The 16,015-nt window shown below is 44.6% G+C and overlaps 1 protein-coding gene across 1 annotated transcript in view; it reads right to left on the bottom strand.

The window, feature by feature from the left end:
* Nucleotides 1-16,015, bottom strand: part of SPTLC3 (serine palmitoyltransferase long chain base subunit 3) — a 168,117-nt gene that overhangs the window by 14,230 nt on the left and 137,872 nt on the right. Inside the window, exon 10 of the mRNA XM_055426625.2 lies at nucleotides 2,354-2,489. Coding sequence (XP_055282600.1) covers nucleotides 2,354-2,489 — 136 coding nt within the window. The remainder of the gene's footprint in view (nucleotides 1-2,353; nucleotides 2,490-16,015) is intronic.

The following is a 16,015-nucleotide window of genomic DNA, read 5'->3' as shown; positions in this document are numbered from 1 at the left end:
GCAAAGTAATGTCTCTGCTTATGAATATTCTATATAGGTTGGTCATAACTTTCCTTCCAAGGAGTAAGTGTGTTTTAATTTCATGGCTGCAATCAGCATCCACAGTGATTTTGGAGCCCAAAAAAATAAAGTCTGGCACTGTTTCCACTGTTTCCCCATCTATTTTCCATGAAGTGATGGGACCAGATGCCATGATCTTTGTTTTCTGAATGTTGAGCTTCAAGCCAACCTTTTCACTCTCCTCTTTCACTTTCATCAAGAGGCTCTTTAGTTCCTCCTCACTTTCTGCCGTAAGGGTGGTGTCATCTGCATATCTGAGGTTATTGATATTTTTCCCGGCAATCTTGATTCCAGCTCGTGCTTCAGAAATGCAAATCAAAATTACAGTGAAGTATCACCTCACACTGGTCAGAATGGCTATCATTAGAAAATCTATAAACAATAAACACTGGACAGGGTATGAAGAAAAAGGGAACCCTCTTGCACTGTTGGTGGGAATGTAAGTTGACACAACCACTATGGAGAACAGTATGGAAATTCCTTAAAAAGCTAGGAATAGAACTACCATATGACCCGGCAATCCCTCTGCTGGCTAATATACCCTGATATATCTCATTTTCAATATGAGTAAAGCAAGGCTTCAGAAGTTTGGTTTAATGAAGAAGAGACAGAATGAAAATTCTTTTTCATTCCAAACATCTCATTACACTCTAGAACATAACTTTTCCAGGAAATTCCTTCTCAGTTTTATTTTTGTTTTTCACATTAGCTGTGCCAAGTCAGGACTCCTGTCATATAACGGAGGAGAGGAACTCTCATTCCGTCGCCACGCACTTAAGTGCGTTTGTTTTTGTTTGTCATGGACTCTTCTCATAATATGGACTCAATTTCCCATCCTGTTGAGGTTCTAATTCCAGCTTCCATCATCAAATACCAAACATGCTCCCTAACACCACCGTCCAATATTGTGTACTTGACACATTCCAAAATAAAGCAAGCTTACTTTTGGTGTGTTCGTTTGAGCGAATCATAAAGTATTAGGTAAACATGGGCTAAGCACGGAGTCAGAACACACCACTTCCCCAACCACTCTGAGTAAATGTGGATTTTCTTCTGTGCCATCCAAGATCAGATGTAGAGGGCGTTGGGGGTATCTGCCACTTGTTCCCCTTCCCCACCATTAGCACAGAGCAGTGTCCTGTGACATTCCCAAAGACACTGTCTTCTGGGCCACTCCAAGCACTGATTTCCTGACCCAGATCCACAAACAAAGGGCTCACTGGTGGACAACTGTGGTACACGAGGCAACTCATGTGTGTGTCATTTGGCCCTGGTGACATGACACGAGAGTGAACATCAAAGAAACCATCTTTTAGGAATGTTTAACTCAGTCCTAACCATCATGAGTTTTCAACAAATAGCCCCAGAGCTTCGTTTCTATACTACTTCTAATAGTCTGCCAATCAACCGAGACTGTCAGAGAATCAAATAGAAAGTTCCAACAACACGGTTGTGTTAAAGGAGTGTCAGGACCTCCAGAATCTGATGAACATCTGTTGATAATTACTTTCTCCCATGTGCTGGGTCAGACACACAAATATTTTATATTTAATTCAGAAAAGATTTTAATTAATTTCTTTTTAATCACAGAGTTCATTCATGTCTAGCAGATTGGAGAATGACTCCTGGAAAAACTCTCGACACCATATTGAGAAAAAGTCTTTTTTTTTCTCATTATGCATTTGTTACTAATGCTAAACTTCAGAGTCACAATCAGTGGAAAACAACCTGAAGTCGGCTTACAGGAGAGGTATTAAAATTTGGTGTTGGGAGCAAGAGCTTTGGAGCAAGTGCCTAAGTTTGGGTTTGCCTTTTGGTTTTCCTACACTTGATCTTGACTTTGGAAAGCTATTTAACTGCTCCTAGCCTCAGTTTCCCCACACATGAGGCTGCCTTCTTTGGAGGATGGCTGTGAGAGTTCAACGGGAGAACACACAGAGCCTGGTCATGTTGCTTTTGAATGTTGGGAGAGATGGTCTTTTGAGGTTCTCCCCAAGAAAGATCTTGGGGCAGGAGGAAACGTAGGACCCTTGTTCATTTATAGCTGAGGTCTCAGGCAGCAAGTGGTTTCACCCAATTCACAGAGTGTGGAAATGTTGGGCTGCAGCACCTGGCTCCCTTCCCACATGACTTTGTGACTTCTGAGAAACCGGACAAGTGAGTTTTGAACTCAGCATCTTGCTGGAGATGCAAAGCAGCATCTGCGCTCAAAGAGTCCCCTGGTGTCGGAGCGCCATCTCCATCAGATCACCCTGGGGCTTAGGTGTTACAGTGGGGGTCCCTGGATACTCACGCTACTTTCGCAGGCATGTAAAGGAGCAGGGGGACCACGGGAGACTCTTCATTGCCATAGACGATGAATCCCATTTTGCTTAGTCTCTGTCTGAAGTATCTTGTATTTCTTGCCAGTTGCTGTACTCTCTGCAGCCCTGGAATGAAATAGGCATGAAATCCATCAATTCCCACTTGGAAGAGGGAAGCAGATGTCAGACTGTCTCGGCAAGTGCTGTTAAGTCTTTCTGCAGGCCTGCATTAAGGGCTAGAGGAGGGTCAGAGCAGGGTGGGCAAAGATCTCTTGGTGAGCAGGTGTGGGCATTGATGCCCGGGACCTGCCCTGTGCTGGAGGACAGGGTCCGGGGGGGATGGTGCTGGGGGCTACTGCTGCCAACTACAGTCAGGCTAGGCTGCAGGGCAGCAGGGGAACAGGAAGGGTGTCTCGCCAGAATGAAGGAGGTGAACTACTGTTTATTAGGTACCTGCAGTGTGTGGAATCTGCTAAGTACTATAGACACATTAGATCAGGGGAAGGGAATGTGACAAGAAACGGAACACCAACCAAAAGGAGATCATTGCAAACCTCAACTGTCCCTCTTCTTTTCTGTTATTTCTCTTCACGCCTTCCCCCATCCTCGTTCTCCAGGAATATGCCTCCCCAGCTCTGCCAGTCCTCAGAAAGCAGACCGTGATGGAGAAAACACCTCGTTTGTTGTACTTTCTCGAGAAAGCTGACCTGTCCCATGCTGGCAACAGCCCGTGGATGGAGGACACGCTCGGCCCAAGGGCAGTTCATTTGGGTGCTGCCCAGGGGGCTGTGAGTGGGTCTCTCATGAGAAGTTTGCCAAAGAGATAATACATATGAATTAAACCAGTAAGACTGTCTTGCTAGTAGAGCATGAATATAAAAAAATTTAGAGAGAATCAACAATTGGATGAAAAATAAACAATGATGGGGATTGAGAGAAACGCGTATTACTGGAATCTATGAGGCAGGAAATCACTGGTCAGTAGAAACTAGGGTAGCTGCGAAGTAGAGAAGCGGGCAGAGCAAGTCAGTCAGGAGCAAGGAGAGAAAAGAGAGAGAAACAGCCTCCTGGGGGAGACGGGCGTGAATCAAATGATCACAAATGAATGTAAAGCTGCAACTGATGAGGGTGGTAATGAACGCCATGTGGTGTTTGCGAGTCCACAGTGGGGAGCTTAGACCAAGTCTGAGGAAATCAACGCGTGATGAGTGAGCTGAGATCTGAAAGGCAGACAAAGGGTACCGAAATAAAGAGGAGGGAATCCCTCGCCCAGGACACAGATGCAATGGTCCTATAGTTTGTAGAAAAAAGATAATGGTTGAGAACCAGCAAGATGTGATTGAGGGCAGGGCAAGACAGAAGGAACAGTCTGAAAAACCGGGAGTACAGGGATTGGAGAATCAGCATTGAGTGCTTGGGAAAAGGAGCTTAAAAGGGAGACAAAAGCAGGAGCAATCAGGGAGGGAAAAGAAGTCAGGAGAACTGGCATTCATTGGCGTTATTAATATGGCGCTCATGGATAATTTTCGCTTTGAGGGTTCCTAGCTGGGACTTGGTTTTAAAGAAACAGTTAGTTGCAGGTATAGTTTACTTTCATTCATATGGGCTTTTTGTTTCCTACCCATCTTCTTGAAACAATAAGCTCTCTCCCCTAAAATTTCAGATTTGCAACATGAATCCAAGAAAGGGATCTGGAGAGGTGTAGAATCATTCGCATAAACTTTGTTGCATAGACACAGCCTCTTTTGTGCTTTAAAAAAATAAAAAGAATTGTTTTGGAACATGCTGAAGTGACTTCTGGTACAGAGAGGAAGCTATTTGAAGGACAAAACTAGAAGTGAACATGAAAAATATTTGTCATTACTTTAAAAAAATTTCTTCATCCATACACTGAAACTGTGTGCTTAGGAAGATGGGAACACAGGAGCAGCAGGTATTGTGGATCAGAAAGAGGGGCTGGACTTGCTTAAAGAAGGCGATTCAGATACAAATGAACTTATTTACAAAACAGAAACAGACTTATGGTTACTAAAGGGGAAACATGGGGGAATAAATCAAGAGCTTGGGATGGATGTACGCATACGACTACACATACGATGGATAACCAACGAGGATCTACTATCAATAGCACAGGGAAATCACTCAGTGTTCTGTGATGACCTATGAGAAATGGATCTAAAAACAAGTGTTTATATGTACATGTATGAAACTCCAATACTTTGGCCACCTCATGCGACGAGTTGACTCACTGGAAAAGACTCTGATGCTGGGAAAGGTTGGGGGCGGGAGGAGAAGGGGACGACAGAGAATAAGATGGCTGGATGGCATCACCGACTCTGTGGACATGAGTTTGAGTGTACTCTGGGAGTTGGTGATGGACAGGGAGGCCTGGCGTGCTGTGATTCATGGGGTAGCGGAGAGTCGGACACGACTGAGCGACTGAACTGAACTGATACCTGAATCAATTTGCTGGACACCTAAAACTAACAGCATTGTAAATCAACTATATGTCAATAAAATAAAAAAAATAAATAAGAGGGTGTTTCAAATGAAGGCACAGATATACGTCTCAGTCTTCAAAATGTATTCCATATGGCTTGTCCCCTTGTGCATTCAGCTCTTCTGTTGATTGCTAGCTGCATAATGAATAGATGTGTTCATCAGGCTGAGTCTGATGCTTCCTAAATGACCCCCCTCTAGGACTAGAAGGATTTCCTGGTCTGGAAGCACCTGAATGACTTAAATTGCTTTTCCCAATGGCATTATCTTTGCACTTTCCCACAATGACTCATCCATCATTGGGCTTAAACGGCCATATCTGTCCTTTCTGCCTTGATTAACCCAAGTAACTGGATCACCAGCTAATGTCATCACTTTCTGGCTTCTAGATCCTTTGGAGAGTTGACCAGATGGATCAGAATATTGATCACAGGGGCAGCTGACTCTTAATAACTGGATGTTTTATTCTTGCCCTGTCTTTTCCCTCTTTGAACCACACAGCCTAGCATGGCAGGCAAGCCACTATGACACGCTTTGTGGACACCACTTGCTCTCATCTGTAGGGCTACTATAGATGCCTTGACATCTTTTGAGCTGGCCAAGACACAGCTCCTTTCAATTACTCTATTGCTCACTTTTGAAAATTGGAAACATTCTCTTAGTGTTGGAGGGCCTGGAGGCAGAGAGAAAATTGTACATATAAAATGCTACTCATCTACAGGATGTGGGTGATTTGATTAATTATGCTGTACTTTGAGCTTCTTGTTTGAAAAGCACTTTGTCAAAGTAGAAGGAGTTTTTGCACTTGTCCTTTCGTACAGGGGTGGGCATGCCAAGATGATGTGAAGACTGGGCATGGTAGTGACCTTCCCTCTGCAACACATAAGGTCCCTAGGTAAATACTTTCTGATTCTCCTTCAACCTATTACAGAGAAGACAAGAGAGGCCCCGCCCAGATAAACAAGGTAGGGGTCAGATCTCTTATGTAGAGTGCTAGAGAGCTTATACAGTTGTGCTATTTTGCTGTATTCTTGGTTCTCTGGAAAAGGAATAAACTCTGGAGTTAAATGGACTAGGAAACTCCAAACTCCACGTGGACAACTTAAGGCTTTAAAACTTCAGTTTTACCTGGAAATAAATAAACTTATTTCACAGGAAGACTTGGAGCAATAAAGGGGTTAGTGCAGGAACATGCTTAGTACTGTGTCTGGGAAACAGATATTTACAAGGTTAGTTACATTTTCCCATTAACAGCAGTTCGCAGCAGCCTCAGTGGCACCTTGGAGCATCTAGAGAGCTTGGCAAAGCCCCACACCCGGACTGTACCCCAGACCAATGAAATTGGCATCTCTGGGAATGAGACCAAGCATGAGTTTTGGCTTTCACCAGGTGCAGCCAAGGAAACTCAGTGTCTCAGAAACAATGGCCATTACCAGTTCAGCCCCAAGGCTGTGGGTGGCTGTGTTTGGCTGTGTCTTGGCTGAGTCATGCTCCTTGGTGGGACATGGAAAGTAAAAAGATGGGCATATGTCCTTGCCTCTTGTTTGGCAAGATGACATCCCAGCAGTTATTGAACGCCCAGGGTCTCCAGTGGTACATTTTGGGGGTGACTTGCTCCAGGACAGTTATCAGCTCCAAAATGCTCTCGACTGGAGATTAACCCAACTGTCAACCTTGCCCCTCTCATGAGGCTGGATAAGGTCAGGGATGGACCCAACTGGGTAGGTGACCTGTAGGGTGCCATTCGGCCCACTCGGGTTTCTAGCTCTGCCGACTTGAGGGATGGACTGGGTTTAACCTTCTCTCCAATGCTGTTAAAACAAAAACAGCTGGGGCCAGGGAAGGAAAACAAATAAAACCCTAAGCGTCCCACTACAAAGCCATGCAGTCCCCTAATAAAAACAAGCATCAGTGGTGTTTCCAAAAATATGCTTGGGACAACTCAATCTTCAGAGGGCCAGAAGGCACTGTGGACAGAGGACACGCCTAGAATGACCTGTCAAAAGCTAAAGAAGGAAAATTTCTTCTCTGTTGAACCATCGGCTGGCAAGAAAGAGAAAGGCATTTCCCTCTGTAAGGCTCCGGTGCGTTTGCCAGCCAATACCAATGACACTCTCTATTTTCTGCAGACTTTTCGAGCTCGCTGTCTAACAGAGGAAACATGCATAGACCCAGAGGCCTTGAGCGGGGGTACTCATTTTATTATGCCCCAGGTTGAAAAGGGCACATACAGAAACACAAATGGCGCTCCTCTCACCAGTGCAGAATACAGACTGGGAGACCTCAAACCTGCTTCTTGGCAGCTGTGCTGGGAAAATCTGGTTCTTTTCTTTAGAGGTGGGTAGAATCTTCCCTTAAAACCTGTCTCACAATTTAAGAAGTTGATCTTTCTCAACAACCAAATTGATCCTCCAGGGTGCCCGCAGTGGTCTCAGAAGGTCTCCCCTGCCCCTCCGCTCCCACCCCAACTCTCCACGGCCTCCCCTTCCTTCCATTTATTTGTCTGATGCTCACACTAGGCTTCTCCTCCAGGCACAGGGAGGGGCGGGGGCGGGGGTGCTGGGGAGAGACCTTGGAGTAAAATTTCAACGTGGCAGCAGGAACCCAACGTCTGTTATTTTAAGCTCTGGACACCAGACAGGACATTTTGTTTCCAACATACTCTGGGGTAGGGAGATCTCAGGAAAGATCAAGAGGCTACAGAGCAGCAAGAATCATAAGAATCACATTAGCAGTGACAAGCTTCCCAGTGGGATAGCGAAAACAGGGTTTGGAGTGGTTTGCGGAAAGGAACACACATTTTTATCAGGCACTGAAGCGCTCCCTTTTGATGTCCAGATTCCAAGGTTACAGCGTGTGTTATGCTCACACGCACATGTGCCAAGGACTGCCCAGGCCTCTCCATGCCCCCATTAATGCACGCAGGAGCGGGACAGGGCAGGCTGGACGGTTTCATTTCCGTGTCTCTACCTTGCCACTCGTGGCTCAAAGACACCGTCAGGGGCTTAATCCACAAGGAGAGGTAAGAATGAACATCCCTTGTGCAGCTACTATGAGCCAGACGCTGTGCTTTTGGGGATCCTTCACAGATGAGGAGACTGAGGCTGGGAGATGGCTTTTGCATTACCCAGCGGACCTGGACATTGGTGGTGCCATCGAGTTTATCAGAGCCTGCTCTTTGAAGAAGCTGTTAAACTTATTCCCGATGAGGTGTGAGTCCCATGATTCATGGGTTCATACATTTCACAAATGAAAAGCCTTCACTGTGTACCAGAGAAGGGCCAGCTGCTAATATGGAGGAGAAGATAAAACATTCTAGGGCTGTATAATAATCTACCTGTTAGGCAATAAATAATCTACCAGTTAGTGCTTCTGAGGTGTTGCTAGTGGTAAAGAACCCACCTGCCTTTTATGTAAGAGACATAAAAGACACAGGTTTGACCCCAGGGTCGGGAAGACATCCTGGAGGAGGGCATGGCAACCCACTCCCGTATTCTTGCCTGGAGAATCCCATGGACAGAGGAGCCTGGTGAACTACAGTCCATAGTGTCACAAAGAGTCAGACACAACTGAAGAGACTTAGCACGTGCACACAATCTACCAGTAGCTTGGGCAGATATCAGATAATAGACACAGCAGAAGGGCTGTAAGACAAATAGAGACAGAGTCAACAGGCCTGTCACAGAGCAGTGCTTCTTGAATCCTTACAGAATAAGTGATACGATTTAATTTTAATTTGCCTTTAAATAGTGGAGAAGGAAATGGCAACCCACTCCAGTGTTCTTGCCTGGAGAATCCCAGGGACGGGGGACCCTGGTGGGCTGCCGTCTATGGGGTCCCAGAGTCGGACACGACTGAAGCGACTTAGCAGTAGCAGCAACAGTCTTTAAATAGAGAGCGGTTCCTTAGAAAGTTACTAATGATGGGGAATGAGGGTAATTTGGGAGGCTGGAGTCTTCTGGGAACCTTGTGAATTGGTGATTCTTAAGTAGGGGAACACACCAGAGTCTTCAGGGACTCTTTTGTTTTCTAGGATACTCATGGGTAAGTCCGCATCTACAGAGATTCTGCTCCTGCAGGACTGGTGTGGACCTTCTTGAAAGCCTTTCCCTGGGTGACTGCGGTGTGTACCCTAGTTCAAAACAAGCCCTTGTAGTCACAAATTTTTATGGCTGTTGATTCTACGAAGACTCAAGGGTGATTCTCATTGAAGACTCTGGAGAGCAATTTTGTCTCCAAGTATTTTTGCATTTTTCTGCTCCATCTACAGATCCGTATGTCAGCTTCCATCCACACTTTTCTTTTTGCTATGAAGATGAACAAGTCACTTGTGTCTGAGCATGAATTTACTGATCTGTTAAGTGGGGATGGTAATAATCTATTTCCTGGGACTTTGGGGAGAATGCTACTTAGTACTTTTCAGTGTGGGCAGCTGTTGTGTGGCAGGATTAATAAGACAAACATGTCTACTATTTTCAAGGAGCTTATAGATGAGAAAAATTAATATAATAATCACAAACGGTAGAAAATTGAATGCCCTGTGGAAGAAATGCTCTGGGAGTTTGGAGCAAAAACCTAGAGGTGGCAAGAACACAACTTGTGCACCAGAGAGGGATTGGTAGCCCACTTGCCTAGAACATTTGGTTCACCGTCAGGAGAAACATCAGTGCAATAAGACCCAGAGGGCTATAGTTGCCAGCCTAGGAGCTGGTGGGCACGAGAGAGTGCAGGCATCATCACAGACAGGATATGCCATGTCCTGAAGGGGTTTCAGAAGAGGAAATTGCAGTGTATTGGAGTAGGATAAAGGAAAGGCTGGAGGTGGCCAGGCACAGGAGGAGGCCAGGTGGCAGCCGAAATGGGTGAGAGAGGGGCTGCAGCGATGGCTGTGGCAAAGGAGAGATTGTGGCTGAGGAATCAGCTTCTTGGAGTTCTATGAAAGGGCTCCAAGAGACAGTGCATGTGAAAGCAGCTCCTCTGCAGCCCCTTTGAGGCAGTGTGTACAGTATTCAACTCTCCGGCTCTCAGAGTGTTTGCTGGGTAGGTTATACTGAGGAAGCCTAGGGGGTGTGGGGAAAACGTGAGGTGGAGGCTCAGCAGCTGGGAGAACAGACCCCCCCCACCTCCAACTTGCTTCCATGCCAACAGCGTCAAGGACTGGGAGCCTGCTTTTCCTGGATTCAAAATCTGCTCTGCCACCTTGAGCAAGGTATCTCATCTTTCTGCAACAAAGGTTCTTCACCCGTAAATGTGAATAATGACAATGACAATAATAATAATAATAAGCATGTCCATTTCATACCGTTACAAGGATTTTATTTTAAGCATTTTGGAGAGCGTCCAGTACCCAATTAGCCCTATAAGAGTGTTGTAAAGTTAAAAACAATTTTATAAAATGGACTTCCATGTACATTTCATCTGAAAAAAAATTCTATAGTTCAAAAAGATTGAAGACCATTCATTTTCAGTCATCATCAAGCACTGAACTGACTTGCTTGGACTTACCCTCTGACGCTGTGGCCAATGGAAGTGACCTGTGCTATCAACAGCCATTCTCCTTGTTCCTATAACCTCAGTTTTCTGTTTGCTTCTCTTTTGTTTTGGTGCCTAGGACATGCCTTTTTGTATGTTCTTATCTCCCAGAACTAAGTATTCACTAGACTAATATTCATTCTGAGTACTCAAGATGAAGCTTATAACTACTGGAAACCTTTACATCAAGTCCTACTTTACAAAGGCAAAATGAATTTTAGGGGCATTGACCAATACTTAAGACCTAATCAGGTTAGCTCTGAGAAAGGCCTGGGCTCTTCCTGAAGAAAGAGACTCAATGAGGGAGAGAGGGGTCTTAACATGGACTTTCTCCACTGCTGACTTTGACGATGGAGGGTGTCATGTGGTAAGAAATTCAAGTCTCCAGCAGTTGAGGTGGGGTCCCAGCTGACAGACAAACAAGAGATCTCAGTCCGGCAACCCTTAGGAACTGGATTCTGCTACACCTATGTGAGCTTGGAAGAGAAGGGTAAGCTCCAAAAAAAGCTGCTGACACCTTGATTTCTGCCTTGCCAGAGACAGCCCAAACTCCTGACCCCAGGAGACTGTGAGATTATAAATGGGTGTTGTTTGAAACCCTTGGAAGTTTGAGACTTCTCTGGCAGTCCAGTGGTTAAGACTCTGTGCTCCCCGTGCAGGGGGCAAAGCTTCAATCTCTGGCTGGGGAAATAAGATCTCACATGCTGTGCAGCATGGCCAAAAGATAAAAACAGGAAGCCCTGAAATCGGTGGTCATCCATTATGCAGAAATAGAGAACTAACACATTCTCTCTAGCCCAGAGCACAGCCACAAATCCACCTGCTTAATCCTCCCCAGCTGTGGCTTGTGGGGTAACTGGTTTTCTCCCTAACTTCTCCAGACAAGAGTGGGGCTGGGGTACAGCCCCTGGTGTATTGGTGATTTTTGCTGTTCAGTTGAAAATGAACCTGTGACAGGGAAAACAAAGATCAATGTGTAATAGCAGCTCCCCTTCACCCTCAAAGTTCCTACAGCTGGAATCATGTTCTTCTCCAGTTGGATTGAACCGACAGAGAATTCCATGTGTGTTACATCACAATGCCCCCATCTCCCCATCCACACAGAGGAAACAAAAGTTTGAAGAGGAAACTTCTGCAGGACTCATAGTGTAAAAGGATATCTTGTTTGTAGGATGGGAGGAAGGAAGTGGCTACACTATCCTTTTGCCATGGAAAAGACAAACAGATTCTCTTTACACTCATGCAGGGGAAATCGTTTAAGGCCTCAAAGCAAGTGCAAAATTTACTGATCTGCCATAAAATTCTACCCTTGGCTAACTCAAGGGGAAGTAAATGAAGGGACAGAACATTATGGACCAGTTTTTGAGCCATTTCTGCACAACCAGACAAACTTCCCCTCCTAGGTAGGGTTCCACGGGTTGGCTAACTCTGTTTATTGGATGCCCTCCCCACCCCGCAGTGGTCCTGAAAACATGTAAGCAGCCATAGGGCAGAGAGGCAATGACTGTCACTTTGCTTGCTAACTCCAACCTTAGGTCGTCCCCCCGCCACCACAAAGGCCAGGTAGAACTTTCTTACCCCCCAGCACAGGTGATTAATCATGGACAGAGGCAGCCTCTCAGTTGAAAGCCAGCCGAGCGTAGCACCTGCCATCTGTTCTGCATTAACTGTTGCTGAAAAGCCAGCGGCCTGTAACCGTTTAGAAAGTGCAGCCCTCTGTGCCTTCTGCCTCTTTCTCTGCATTTCTCTGTGTCTCCAGCTGGTAACCAAGGGGCAAACAGATTTAGGAAGCAGCGGCAGGGGTCTTCCCTGAGCAAGGCCGTGGGTCTCAGATGCCAGGGGCTCCAGACGGCCCATTTCAGGTGGGATTCTCTGTGGACTTCTCTGCACTCATGGAGGGACTGCAGAGGGACAGAACTAACAATGTGTTGGGATTTCAGGGGAGAAAAGAACTTGGAGGTAGTCCATTTTGTATTTGCTAAACTCCCTGCCAAGGCAGGTGCTGAGAAGACCTTTACAAACTCCGCATTTAATTACCAAGTCGTCACCTGCCTGACCACAGTCCTGTCTGCTTGTCCCTCTTCATTCCTCACAGAACTTCTGGGTGAAGAGTAAGTTGGCAAGAATGGCCACAGGATAAGTTTGATGGTTTGGATGGAGAAGCATGGTTTGCAGCCCTCCAAACAGTTTGCCCTGTGGAGAAGCAATATCTTAGGAGAGAAGTTTGTGAATGAGTCTCATGTCAAATGTAAATAGCAAGAGAGCAAGAAAATTCCACTCTGGAGAGTGAATTGTTGTCACCCAGTATACTCATTTCTTTCCGCCTTCAAAGTCCTAAATCTTCCCAGTTAGTATTCCCTTTTTTTAAACCTATCAAACTCAAGTGTAAAAATATGTGTGCCCTGTTCCAGGGACCAGAGCAAAGGTCCAAGGTCACAGCTGGAAGGCGTGGGGGCCACTTTCTCCAAGTCCATGTCGGGTTAGGAGTGGGGTCAGTATCTCACCTGCCAATCTCATGATAAAATTTCACAGTGAGCAGGATGAATGAAATAATCCAGACAAAATATTTTAAAAATGAGGCATGGCTGGATTTTCCAGTGCAAATGCATTATAGTTTAAGTCTCACTCTTAAGTTTCCTCTCCAGAGGATAAAGAAAAGAAAAATGATTGAGGTTCATAAATGAATGAAATTATTTGAAAGATCTTGCCATTTTATTCAACCCCTGTTAAGAATTGAATAAAAAATAGAAATATAAGCCTCTGGAAAATTTTTAAATAAAACCCAGATATGGTAGAGAACGAATTATGAAGACTGAATTCACCCATGTGTACAAAACAGAAGCACACAGTTTTTAATGCTTCCCAAAATAGATGAAATGCTTAAAGCACAGTTGCATAGAATCGTATTTTCATATAAATTCAATATTTATATAAAATTGCTAGTTTTATCTTCCCACCTGGGTTTAGAATTTAGTTTTCCCTTGATTGGTTTGCCTTGATTCGTCACCTGCTGGGTGCTGATATGATGAACATCAGAAGTTTGATACATTTTTAGCCCCTTCCTCCTTTTAGTCCGTGTCCCAGATAACCAAAGCGTGGCTGAATAAGAGAGTTGGGATGTCTCAAAATGAACCACTCAATTCAGATAATTAACCCAAATGCCCATGGTTTTAAATGGCAATTTATAATTTTCTGATAAAGATGCAATTTAAAAAAAATTAAAAAAAATTTTTTTATAAAAAAAATTATAATTTTCTGTCTCATCACATCCTCCCTTCCCCCAAAATGTCCTGAATTTCTGAGAGTGTGTTACCACTTCCAAAATATACATTCTCCCCTGTTCTGGCTTGACTTCCAGACCGGTTCCAATTTCATGTCTTTTTAGTTTCTGGGAAGCATTATGCCCAGGGTCCACTTTCTGCCTCCAAAAAGTACACAGCATTGGGGAATTTAGCACCATCATAATGATAATGATCTCAGTACCTACCATGGCCTGGGATCAGGTTCTGTGAAAAAGAAGCACAAGTGTTTCTAGTAAAAGCCAGACTAGAAGCCCTGAGAGTCACTATAAAAGGAACAGATTCATCTTCAGTCTTTTGGCCTTTGTTTTTCTTTTTTCTTTAGCTACTTTTATTCCATTCCAGGTCAAGAGTTTATTTACTAAGTCAATAGAGAAAGATTGGGAAACTGTCTAAAATATACAATGTCTTCCCACAATATACATCCATCAGAAAGGCTGGGGAAAGAATGTCCTGAACTGAGGTTAAGGACTGTGGCAAAGACTGGCTGGCTATTCAACGAATCCGTTTCCTTCTCCCAGGCAGACGGCTAATTTCATTTCCCAGCATCCTTTGTGGTTAGGCCTAACCCTAACCCTAACCCTAACCCTAACCCACGACCAAGCTCTCCCAAGAGGATGTAGGCAGAAATGAAACATGCCTTTCCGTCATGGCCCCTGAAAACGTCACACACTCAGATCATCTTCGCACCTTACCCCAACCTTTCAAACCATAGATTGAAAGGTGGGAGGAGCCACAGGATGGGAGGAGGCTGGGTTAACATCCCTTTTGGACTTTATATGAACAACAAATAAATGCCTATCGTGTTATGTGTTGGACTTTATTGCCACAACAAGTTAAACTTAACTAAAACTGACTTTGTATGGAAAGATACCATGAAAAATTTTCAAGGGGTCAAAATCCTAATGACCATTTGCTTTCTGTTGGCTAAATAGAAACAAAGGAAACTCTAATTTTTCTGTGGGAAATTTAGTTCCTCAATCTCTCATTACTAGTTGCCAAGGAATGTCATGAAAACATAAAATTTCTTGATTGAAAAGGATCCTAAGTGCAAATCACCATTAAGATGGGGGAGAGGAGGGCAGGAGGTCCCTCAGCATGCTCAGTGGAAAATGCCATTTTGGATGCGTAAGAAAACCCTCTCACCTGTATTTTGGAAATACCCTTCAGCTGGGACAGAGGGTTAGCTGCTGCCAGTCTTTGCTGATTACTGTGTGAGTCAAAGGCACATTTGGGCTTTGGATGGTGTCTCCACAGGAAGCCTTAAGTGAGGGATTCAGCTACTACTTGGATAATTAAAGGAAAAACTCCATTTTGCTTCTGTGATTTGGTAGCAATAACTTGAATTATCCTGCTTACTCATCTCTATATTAGATGGTGTCCAGACCAAGCCTTAGCGTATGTAATCATGTAAAACTATTCATTAATCAGAAGAATAGAAAAGGAACTGTACATTTTGGCTTATGTGTATATCTACCAAGGAAGTGATCATAACTCCAGTATTTGAATCAAAATGATTCTATAAGTAACCTCTATAGAAATGATACTATAATTATTTATAGACAGTGATTAGAATTCAGGGAATCTGCTTAGCCTTAAATTTGGTCATTCAGTTTTCATTCATTCATATACTTGATGCTTGCATGCTATGGACTGTAGCCCACAAGGTTCCTCTGTCCATGCGATTCTCCAGGCAAGAATACTGGCATGGGTAGCAATTCCCTTCTCCAGGGATCTTCCTGACCCAGGGATCGAACTTGTGTCTCCTGAATTGCAGGTGGATTCTTTAACGTCTGAGCCACCAGGGAAGCCCATTTGATGCTAAAGGCACAATTATTAATAATTAACTAATCACCACCTATTTGGAGGACTGGACTAAGGTGTGTGTGGGCCAAGGATTGCATGAGATGGAGAAGGAAAGGATTATTTCCTGTCTGCGGCATCAAGACTGGGCTTAGAAACCTGAACAAAGGTTCAGAAGATGAAGAGTGGGTATAGTGGATGTGTGGGGAGAGATGAGGGTCTTCTAGATAGAGGAGACATCACAAGCACGCAGAAGGGTGGTACCAAAGCCTTGTGAATAGTTACAGGATATGGCCAAAGCTTACACTGAATGGGGGGGCGTCACTCATCCAGCCAACGTATATCCCTGGAGGTTGAGACAGTGTCACTGCCCTCATGGCACTTGTACTCTCCTGGGGGGGGGAGACAGACAATCACCAAAGAAACAAGAACATAATTTTAGGTGGTGATGGACCCTGTGGAGGAAAATTGTGTGGAATGAAGGAGTAGATGGTCACCCACAAGGGAAGGGACGATACT

The sequence above is a fragment of the Moschus berezovskii genome, chromosome 15 (genome assembly GCF_049115385.1).
Source record: "Moschus berezovskii isolate FMDL1 chromosome 15, NW_MosBer_1.0, whole genome shotgun sequence".
Taxonomy (NCBI): Eukaryota; Metazoa; Chordata; class Mammalia; order Artiodactyla; family Moschidae; genus Moschus; species Moschus berezovskii.
This window is presented reverse-complemented; position numbering and strand designations above follow the sequence as displayed.